Raw genomic sequence first — 11,812 nt, forward strand, 5'->3', positions numbered from 1 at the left:
AGGGGATGGTGTGGATTGGGAGAGATTGAATGTGATCCTTCATCATCCTCAATTGTACTCCGCAAGTGCTCAATCACATGCAAACAGTGATGACAAACCTGAAGACGATAGGGAATCACTTGGAAAACCCCTACGAGCAAGTATCACCCATAAAGCATGCATGTGTCTCTGGAGGTGCACTTGAAAAACCTTCATTCTGGTAAGGCTTAATCTATGAGGGATCATATTCACAAAATGCAGGCCCTTTAGCAAGAGATCCTACACATTGAGAAGGAGATACAGTCAAAGGACATGGCCATCAAATAGATGATTTACTGATGCTATCTCACTCTTTCTCAAAGGCTCCTTTTCCTTAACAACCCTTTGATTGTAAAACTCCCACACATTAAGGTAGCCAAGGTCATGCAAGGCAACGTGGTCAGGCGAGGAATCTAAGGGCAATGGTATAGGTGGAGGCGGCAAGGTGGTCTCTCATGAAGGCATAGCATGCCTAGAGGTGTTGCACCTAAAATTTTCAAGAAAACATGACTTCTGTGTTGACTCAAGCTTACTTTACAGCGAGACGCTCTTGTTGATCGAACGGTCTACAAACATAGGGTTTTGCCTAACCTCTACATAATCCGAGGCTTGGCATAGAGACACTAGAAAGAATATGCAAAAAAGGGCCCGAATGAGAGGTGGCACATAATTAGGTCTATCATCAATCCACATTGTGTAGGCGGCATGTATGCTTTTCGGTACATAGAAGCCTACGACGATAGGTTGAAATCTTTAAACCTCGGCCCATAGCTAGTTGGAAGGAGACAATGAGCATGGTGGAGGTGCTACTAGAGTGCCCAAAACAATTACATTTGCCTGACTAATTTGGATGAGCCCGACACCCATCACCTCCTCGGCAACAACTACGTTTTCAAAAGATCAAGACATCTACTAATGATCGAGATATGTAAAGTTTGCAATTTATCAGATGGTTCATGACAGTGACATGCTTCACAAGGTGAAGGGGATCGGGGAGCACCACAGATGGAGAGTGAGAGAGAGGAGACACACGACACACAGATATGGGTGGGGAGACTCGATGAGTGAGCAGCCCCCTATACACTTATGCTATGTATAAGGTACAATTCAGTGGGCGCCCAGACTCTGGGCGGCCGGGCAAGGCACAGGCGCCTATACCCCAACAACCTCCCACTTAAAGGCGACTATGCCTTTAAGCAAGAGAACCTAGTCTAAAGACTACAAAAGGCGAGAGAAAACCACTCTCAACCGATGCCCACTAGCTGGCTGTGATCGTGTGCATCCGGCTATCCTGCTCCCGTGTAAGTCCATACACCACCAGACGTACCGCCACGTACTACAAGTATGTACGCAATACTTGCATATCTCCCTCGTGCACTATGCCATCATCAGTCAACAAACGACTGACAACCCCAACTGCAAATGCTCCCATTGCAGCTGCGATATATGGTCTCAAGATCAGCATTTCATACATGAGACCACCGAATGCCGATGCAATGCTAGCAGGTCCTGCTAGCTCTACGGAGCATGCATCAACATATATAACCCTGGCAATAGGCATCTCTGACTGACAAGGCGTATCAGCCACATGCATCTCCTAGCTGTCCGCAAAAGACGCATCAACCTGTCATGCAACCTCAGAGCAAACCAGCTGCTCTAGGTGTCTGCTGGAAGACATATCCTGCACAACTATATCCCCATGCTCACTATCGAGCATAGAAAGAAATGACTACATAATCGCTGACATCTCAGCCTCCTCTGCAATCATCCACTGGAAACATGACCACTCAATGTGTTGTGACTCACTAGAGCTCTCATGCTCTAAATCCTTATGCATAGACTCTTGCACAACTTCCTCCTGTCGTGACTCACTAGAGCAAGACCGCTCTACCTGTCTATCTTGCATAGAAGTATCTCGCACAACTGACTCTCTACTTTGCTCAGTCACTAGCAAAGCATGCATGTCTGACTCTGTCACCTCTATGTGTGACTGCTCAAGTCGTGCCCCAACTGTGTGCACAACAAGCTCACTACTCTGTACTCCATGCAAAGCACCCTGCAACCCATGAGCAAAAGAGACTGTTCGGGTCTCTCGCTCTCTGTATGGCTGTAACAAGATTGAGACTCGACCATCTTGCACCAGTACTACGTGCAATGGGTACCATGTGCCAACTCTAGCACCTCTCGCAATCACTAGCGAACCCAAATGCAACACAAAAGATCGCTCAAGCAGCGATACCCGACATCCACTATCCCTGAGCTGACCAACGGAGATCAAACTCATCGTCAAATCTGGTACATAGCGCACATGTCGTAACAAGTAAGATGCACCACTCGGTAATGACAGTCTCACATCTCCTGCACCTGCTTTCGCATGCACCGATCCATCGATCAAACGTACACTGCCAAGCATCCCGCTAGAATAGCTACAAAACCATTCACGATGCGACATGACATGAAACATAGCATCTGTGTCTAGCAACCACTGCGAAGGGAGTGCACTGTCCACATGTATAGCATCTCGTGCATAGCTCGAGGTAAAAGTGACATCCCCGTCACTAGTATACTCCGACACTACATCTGCCTCAACTGTCAAAGCAACTGAGTCCATGGCATCACTACATACATCTCTAAGACTGCCATGTCTCCTACGATGTCGCATACGACGAAAACAGCACCGTCTAACGTGTCCAGAATGACCACAGTACCAACATGTAACCTGTCGGTGTACTCGTGAATGTACATGTCTCAGGCGAGTCCTTGATGACTCAGATCTATCATACATATCATGTAATCTGTGCCAAAGTGCTCTCGAAGTAGTCTCATACATAATAAGAGCATATACAGATTCTGCAAGGTGCAAAGAGAGAGTAGATAGTGCCATCTCCTCTAGCTCCTGCCACCACTGATCGTCAGACATGTTTGAAGGTCTACCTGCATCACCACTCAATGGTCGATGCAACCCTCGCTGTGTCAATGCATCAAGCATACAATCTCTCCATGCCGCAAAGTCTGCCCCATCAAACACGCGCATCTGTGAGAGGTCACAATCTGATCGATCACCTGTCTCTGCCATGAGCACAAGAAGCAAGCTAGATAGCAAAACCACCTCACCAACAACACCTGAAAACTGTCTACAAATATAGCTACAAACACAATGTAAAACCTGTGAGACACACTCCAAAATAGAGCTCCCGCAATGTCAATATAAGCCTCGCCTGCTCTAGTATCACACTGCAATCTGTGAGCTAATCACCAAGCCCACACTGTGCGGTATCGACGCATACACACGCACAAATTTCCCACCTGCAGAGAACACCGCACTCAAATGCTGAGTGCAACCCGAAATCTCTACCTAGATCACATAAATGATGCGCATAAAACTCCTGGGAAAATTTCTCCAGAGTTTCGACGCACAATGGCTATCAACACAAAATAACCATTGTCCTGCAAGCTCAATACAATGAGCAATCAATGCGCATCAAACTACACTCAACATACATGCATAAGCTCTGCAAACTTGTGTCCAACAAATGCTCACAAAGAGTACCATAGGTGACCATACATGTCATCCACAACCAACCTCTGCACTTGCTCACAAGATCTACTGCTCACCACATAAGCATACATAGACCATTAACCGCTCAAAGACCATGTATGAAAGCCACAACACTGCAGAAGAACCACTCAACTGCAATTGGCAACACCTGTGGAAGTACTAGACTCAACATGTACCTGGGAGTCAAACTCGATCTTGTAACACCTGCAAATGTGCCTGCTACTTGCAGTGTGCACGGGTAAGCTGTCTACAGCAAAGAAAACAACAGAGCCCAAAACTGTCCTGAAAAACAATCTCTGTGTTTTTAATTTCAGACCCACCTGCACTCCGAATCCAAAAACGATTCCTTCTACAAAGTCGTAGATCTTGAAGCCAGCTCCGTTTTGAACCAAAAAGTGTTGAAATCCAAGCTTTGTAGCTCAAGTTATGAGCAAAACAGTAGACTGCTATCAAACTGTCAAAAACTGAATGACTTTCTTATGTGCTTCTTTGAGCTCATAGAAAGGCTCAAACTCACTTCCCACCTCGATGCGTGAGCTGAATGTATCAATCTCACAATGCTTCCATGTCTATGGAAGCTCCAAGCTCCAATCTGTCGCCGATGTAGCCGTTGCAAAGCTTGCCGAGAAGAGGAAAGATGTTGTACACAGTGGGCTGATCTGTAGAGGAACTGTGGACTGATCTGTGAGCACTAGGAAGCTCCTGGGAGCTCTCCTGCAAGCCTCTGTATGGCTGTCCCCAGGCCTCCTCTATTTCTTTGCTCAGATCTGTGACCTCTCCACCATAGCCGACAAGTTCATCGCGAAGCCGTCCATCTACGCTCTCACATCTGTCGCTCTGATACCAATTGAAGGGGATCGGAGAGCACCACAGACGGAGAGTAAGAGAGAGAAGGAGACACACGACACACAGATATGGGTGGGGAGACTCAATGAGTGAGCAGCCCCCTATACACTTATGCTATGTATAATGTATACAAGTCAGTGGGCGCCCAGACTCTGGATGGTCGGGCAAGACACACGCGCCTATACCTCAACACGAGGTTCAAAAGATGAATCTTTTGAACCTCGTGTTGCTTACTCACAACAATGAACATTTCAAAAGCATAACCATGACTCTAGCTCGAGAACATTGTAAGGTTCGTTTTTTGCATCCAATTCGCCATGCCTATGCATTTGCATGGTCCAACACAAAAATCCTATGGGACAGGGTATGACTTTTCTATCATATCTATATATCAAATAGATACGCACTTCTTTTCTCATGTTCGGACAATTCAACTTATGTATTGCAGTACTGATACACTCTCTGCATGTAAATGTATAACGTGAGTTCGAAAGGAGCTGGGGTTTTAAAATGCAAAAATTTTATATAATTTAACAGAGATACATTAAAATAAGGGGTTTTAATATTCAATTTTGAAAAAAATACTAAAATAAAGGGATCATTTTATTCATTTAGACATGTTCTCATCTACATAACCATTCTTTAGCACGAGGACAACCCTTTATCCCAACGTTTTCCTCTTTTTTGCATTGGGTTATGTGATCCACAACCACGACAATAGGTAACTCTCTCTCTCTCTCTCAAGTTCTACAAGAAATAAGAAAAAATTGACTATGCTTGATTTAGAGTAAGATGGGTACCTCAAAGATGGGTTCCCCATCTAGAGACTAAATGGTCGATATTACCGAGCTGAATGACAATCTGCAAACAACTACCAAAGTAGATTAAGGAGTAAGGGTTAAGCAAAATGATTAAGTTGCAACCCTTTGCTCGCTTCAATTACCCCCTTTAATAGCCCTCTATTGTATAGTGAGCCCTATAGGCCAGAACTTACGTCTTTCCAATGCTCATCAAGTCCCAAGCTGGGCTATAGTTGTTGCTTGTCAATTGGTTCTACTCATCCACTCGTGTTCTACAACAAAAGCGTTGGTGATAGAAATCACATCTGCTAAGCAAGTGACAAACTACGCTCCAAAATCTATCAGAACGTGTATAGCGAAGAGCAGTACTCTGACTACTCAAACAGTTGTTGAGAAAGCCATGAAATTGAACCATTTTACAGACAGTCATACAAGTAATTAATCATTATATATGCAATTTTTCTATAGAACTCTCCAATGCACTGTGCATTGTGCTTTCTACTTCAGTGCTAGATGCTTTATGTCAATTTGTATAGGTAGGGTTATGTTAGTTAATGCCCATGTTACTTTTTTTTTCTTTTTTGGGTAGGTTCAGGTGGGGGATCTGCATTCTGAACGCAGCCTTTAAGTGCCATCGAAGAAATGATGCATACTGTTGCGATGCGGAGGTCGAGTGCGAGTGTGCGGTAAGCAAGGAATATGGGTACAAATAAAGACAGAGAGAGATGAGCGGTGGAGTGGATTCGGGAGCTGCCATGGCGGTAGAGTCAGGATCTCATGCGACAGGAGATCACTCGAGATCATCGGGTCACCACATGTTACGAGGAGGGCTGCCCAGGTATGCAGAGCCATGGATGGAGATGGGTAAGCTGCGGGAGAGAGAGCGGTGGCAGGGCTTCACAGCGCAGCTGCTGAAGGGCGCCATCGCCTTCGAGCTGGATGACCTCAAGCGGAGAACGGTGGAGGTGCTGTCTACTCCCTCGAGCGCTGCTGCCGTAGTGCCGCAGTCTGGCTTGCGAAGTAGTTTTGGACGCCCTCTCTCTTCCATCCCCCGCAGCGCACCCTCCATCCCCTCCGACCTCAAGCAAAACCTCTCCACCGCCATCGACTCCTCTAAAGCCAGAATTTCCTCTATTCTTGGTATGCACATGATTTTTTTGTTTCTTCGAGATATACTGTTACATTTTAATTTTTGACAAGCATTGGTCATGTATTGGTCTTTCTCTCCCCCTCTCCCTCTTTATCGCGTGGAAAGAGGCTTTTTTTAGTTTTGGACTTTAGCCTTCATGTTGCAGATTGCGACACGTGTAATAATTGCATTGTGTGCCTATTTAAACACGCCCCCTCTAATGTATACGTAAAAGTATACATTTTTGAGCCTTTCGAATGAACTCATATGATATGACACATTTTGAGAAGTGCCCACCGCCCGTAACAAATGTTTATGCTTAAACTTGGTGGTTTTTGGGGAGGGCTACCACATGCGCCCTTGTTTTGTTTAGATTTAGGGCTACCATGCAATATAGTGTAGGGTTAGAGGTTATATCAATAACCTCTAATCCTACTTATCGTCCAAGTATGCTAGTTCACACGATGCTCTTTATCAAAATGAAACAATGAGTAGGCCAATAGATTCTTAACACGACATTATAAGGTCGCCATTTATGTGAAAACCTTATAGTGGATCAAACTAGAAGCTACCAACGTTTTGTTGCCTTACAGAGGATGTAATGAAGGTGCAAGCCCGCTTTCCCAACCGTCTTTGTCACTCTTCCTTTCAACAATCTTTGCTGCTACCATGTCAATTCTCGGAGCCTAAATGCTTAGCTTTAGAAGTTGCAAGTTATCCTATGCGATCTGGTCATGTGTGCGTGTATGGGAGAACTTTGCAAAGTGATTGTATGAGAGAGAGAGAGAGAGAGAGAGAGAGAGAGAAGAAGAAGAAGAAGATGAGTATTTTAACACCATAGGAAACTATCCCAGGAGACCTTAAAGATCTATCTGACGAGGAGAGTTGAACTCAAGACCTGTTATGAGAGAGAGAGAGAGAGAGAGAGAGAGAGAGAGAGAGAGAGAGAAAATAAGAAGAGGAAAGTGGAAAAACTTTACATATGAAGATTGGCTATCCCATGTCCCTCTTGAATAAAATGTCAACTCGTGAGGTAGATCTTTGAGGTGTGAAAGATTGGTCATCACATTCCCCTCGTGAATAACATGTTCTTCATTGGAATTACACCCACAAGGTTAATATAATCAATTAGCAATTGGTGAGCAACCCCCCACCACTCCTCCTCACACAGACAAGTTTATTAGTGTGCTCGTTCTCCCGCTCGCTACATTTTGAATAAGCAAATTGAAGCAAAGGTACTTGTGAGAATAACATGGAGGAAAAAAGTGTATGGAGAAAATTAGGCAATGCCATACAAGTACGTGAAAAACCAATGCTTTCTTATGCGCTTAAATAACATGCAGTAAGGAGGAACAGAGATGGACACAATAAATTCAGAAATTCTATGGTATTTATTTTTTCTTATATGCCATATGCATGCTCTAATTAAGTAAAACTGGTTTGTCATTCACTCACTAACATATACATCACAAGAAGCCACATTGGGACTATGATACATCATGAGTTGCTGCGAGGGAGGGACTGCTTGCTTAACTACGTGTTGTCTCCTTTGGGGCTAGCACTCCCTTGTCCACAACACACACCTACTTAGGCATGTAGTGCCTTTCTCACATTGGCTCATGGTGTTGAGCTCTCATGTAGGAAAACGGAGTCTTTCTCAATGTTTTTCATACAATGCATAACATCATGAGCTTCTGCTCGAGAGGCACCGCAAACCTAGCTAGGTACGATTGGGGGCAGGGGACCACCGGCCCCCCCACCAGGCCAGCGGTCCCCTGGCCCAATTGTACCTAGCTAGGTATGCGGCGCCTCCCTCACAGAAGCTCATGATGTTGAGGTAAGTCACAATGTGGGAAATATTGTGAGAATTTGTCCAAAACTTCTTGCGTCTCTGGGGGAAAATATTGGGAAAAGAGTTTCTTTTCTCAAATGGAAAAATGTCATAAACTTCTTGTGATATATAGCCAATTGTAAATATATCTTCTTTTGACATCAACCTTGTTATCTTTCTCTCAGCCGACTATATCAAGTTCTTCACCTCGGACACGAAAACGATGCATGGAGAAGATGCAATGGTGCTCGACAAACTATCGCCAACTTCAAATGAGGAACAATCATTGATTGACAATCGCCCGGTATAGAGTCCAATTATCCCATAGTTAGATAAATTATATATTTATGCTAACATTTGTAATAAGACGGGTTTGAGAGTACATGCTACTACGTGTGCATGCCTCCATGAAATATTTTTTGCTTTAGAAGAATATTTGTAAATGGATTTAAAAGAATAAGACTCTTTACCTTCCTTGTATCTTACCTTCAATTCAATATTCTTTTTTCTAATAAATTGTCTGAAGTGTTTTTTTGTGCACGTGCTCTAGATTAGAAAAGAACCTACATAAGGGTTTAATTGAATGCTGAAGGCATCATGCTACTCTAGAAAACAGAACATTATTGTTTCAGGTAGTTTATGGTTAGGATAACACTCTAAATATCTTATAGATTTTTTTAAAAAAATATTACTTTTTGAATGATCACACATAGGTGAGTCGCATGTTTACGCTAGTTTTATATGGCTCGGAGACGATGTTAAATGTGAGACATCACCACAACCCCTACATGGCACATTCTTACCCTTCCCACATGCAATACCTTCTTTTCTAAATGTATGCTCTAATTACATGAGGTAATCCACTAGACTGCTTCCACCCTAGGATTCACTAGAAGTACTAGACACGTCACCTGCGTGCACCAAAACTCACGAACCAAAATTGCCTTATTTTGTAAAAATGTGCCTTTTTTGCCTTACAAAACCCCTAATTGTCTACTCATGTGCTACCATACAACAACCCTTAGTGACTCCCCATTAGAACATGGCTTTTATCTTACATATTTCCTAACAGAAGAAAATAAGTTCCAATTTTTAGGTCAAAATTTGAAGCATTTGCTGGTATTTACACTAAAACTTGAAAATTTTTTTTGTTTTTTTCAATTCAAGCTCAGAATCTAGCCAAGATTTTGCAATTTTAGCCGGTTAAAAATATACAAAACCCCTAGTTTTTGCGAACACTGATTGAAGCAAAATAGACAAGCTCATCATTTATTCGATTGTGAAGTTGTAGGCTGATTTTGTAAGGATTCCATGTTGTTTAGCAACAAACCTTAGTCATATGGTTGTATAAGGCTTGTTGACCTAAAATGAGAACTACATCGAGAGGTTTTCAGGGATGTGATGGCAAAGAGTTTTTTTTTAAATCTAGGAGATTACTACTTTGAGAAAAGAAATAAGAGAATTTAAGAACAATAAAAAATTATTTTCTAAACTAGTTTTTGTATATACTTTGCAGAAATTATTTCAAAGCTTAGGATTATTTTTTGGATCAATGATCATTATGAGATTTCTAGCATATGGAAACATTGTATTATAAGGGTTGCTCATTGAAATTTCACGTTCATTTGAAAATTAGAGCTTCGACTCTTGTACAACCAATAATATTTGACTTGGTAGTGTTGTAATTTTTGTACATTTTTAACGGTGAAAAGGATGGATTTGGTCATGCTTCGCAAGTGTCATTTGGATTGTTGAGGGCCAATTAATGTAGCCCAAGCTAGTATGCAAGATGTACTTAGAGGATTGGCAATTGGTCAATACACACCAGAAACTCAATGGGTTAAGAATATTCGCAGATTGATTTCTTCAAATTTAGCCATTAGAAGGTTGTTTTCGAAGACGTAGAGGTTTCTTTACTTCTAAGTTTGAAATAGTAAAAGCAGATAGTTAGATGGAAAACCAACATGGCTTGGTTATTGTGAACCTTTCCTTCTAGTATCAAGCCATTCTTCAAAAAGAGGATCTTCCAATTTTTTTGCACACATTTGCATATTTTGAAAAAGATTTTGGTGTAAGTTCCTTCTGTTTTTGATAGAGCAAATTTCTCGATCATGGGCCAATGCCAGATTTTCCAATCAAACTCAGCATCACAAGTAGGCACCATAACATTACTCTGGCCTTTGATGCTTCCGTTTTTCTTCATAAAGGAAGGGCATAATCTATGAAAAGTTTGAAGTGTCACTACTTCTACATACTAGCTTGCAGATAACTAAAAATTTGAATTGGGCTCTTTGATGAACTCTTCCCATAGATATGTGAGAGTATGCACTGTTTTGCCGTATTCCAATTGAAAGATTACCTTTATGATGCAAAAGCGATGACCACATATTATAAAAGACTTCTTTTTTCTCCTAACAAGCATATGAGAGTCAACATATACACACGAATAATTAATGTTGTATCCCTTATTAAGCCTACAAGAATTTGAGCTTGTGATGATCACATTCCATATTTTAAACATGTGACCAAAAAGCTTTTGGATTGAATGGAACCTCCTCTTTGCCATATGGCCAAATGGTTGTAGATAAGTAATCACAAGAATAGATATGAACGAGATCTTATGAGCGAGACAGAGATCGGCAAGAGCTTCAAGACGAGCATAAGATTATAGTAGAGCTTGATTCAATCAAGTTCTATGTATGTGCTACACACATACTTCTAAATCAACCAAAACGCCCCCACACTTCCAGATGATCTACTAGAACTAGCTTATGCACCTGTGTGAGGTCCTTCTGGCCTAGAACGTGCAATTTATTTTTCCTTTTGGATCAAGCTCTCATATGGGGATGTTTATGAATGATATCTTTATCATTAAATGTGCCTCACATGCATGCAATCTAGTGTAGTTCTCATACTACTTTTGGGACACAAAAAGTTACAATCCTGTGTAACTTTTCAGTTGATGTGACCCCAAAAACTTCTATTGATATCCTTAAAAATCATTACCATAATATTTCAAAGATTACTAAACATTTTGATATTTCCTCCCATTTTTTCTTTTACATGGCTTTTCCACTAGTCAAACTATCATAAATTTGGAAATCACTCTTAGGGTATTTTGTTGCTAAACAGATCAATCAACCCCTGAAGGAAATTCAAGTGGCTTGTAACAATTCCAGATCTCTTAAGCATGGTTTGAATCATTTAACAATCAATTAGACATGCTTGTAACAATCTCAAAAGAACCCTAGCTTCAGCATGTTATCATATCATGATGTGTGTAGACACACTTAGGACTATTGGGGCACTTTCTTCTATCACTAGGAAGTTTGTATATACGCCTATAATTTTAGGCAAGCCAAATATTGCTATTTCACATTAAGTAATACTACTAATGTGTTGTGTACTCTTGAGCTTTTGTTTCTTCTTCTACATCATTGCATGCATTCTTTAGTAGTATTTTCAATATTTGGTATAAAAAAAGGCAATGACATCTAGGTAGCATTGCTAGCACCTTTGAAGTCATGTTCTCCAACTTTGAGGTGATTTTTGGTGAGCATTCAAAGAGAAACATTTTTACCTCTATTTCTATCAGCACTAACGAGGAGAAACTGGATGGGGACAACTAC

The 11,812-nt window shown here is 41.7% G+C and overlaps 1 protein-coding gene across 1 annotated transcript; it reads left to right on the forward strand.

Annotated features, from left to right (window-relative positions):
* Window positions 1–5,813: 5,813 nt before the first annotated feature.
* Window positions 5,814–9,890, forward strand: LOC147452166 (uncharacterized). Its single transcript, XM_086517957.1, has 3 exons — window positions 5,814–6,363; window positions 8,369–8,487; window positions 9,700–9,890. Exons 1-3 carry the CDS (start codon window positions 5,949–5,951, stop codon window positions 9,778–9,780), a joined length of 615 nt encoding a protein of 204 aa, XP_086374083.1. The 5' UTR covers window positions 5,814–5,948; the 3' UTR covers window positions 9,781–9,890.
* Window positions 9,891–11,812: the final 1,922 nt, after the last annotated feature.

This window comes from Adiantum capillus-veneris, chromosome 8, assembly GCF_014529385.1.
Source record: "Adiantum capillus-veneris isolate H3 chromosome 8, ASM1452938v2, whole genome shotgun sequence".
NCBI lineage: Eukaryota > Viridiplantae > Streptophyta > Polypodiopsida > Polypodiales > Pteridaceae > Adiantum > Adiantum capillus-veneris.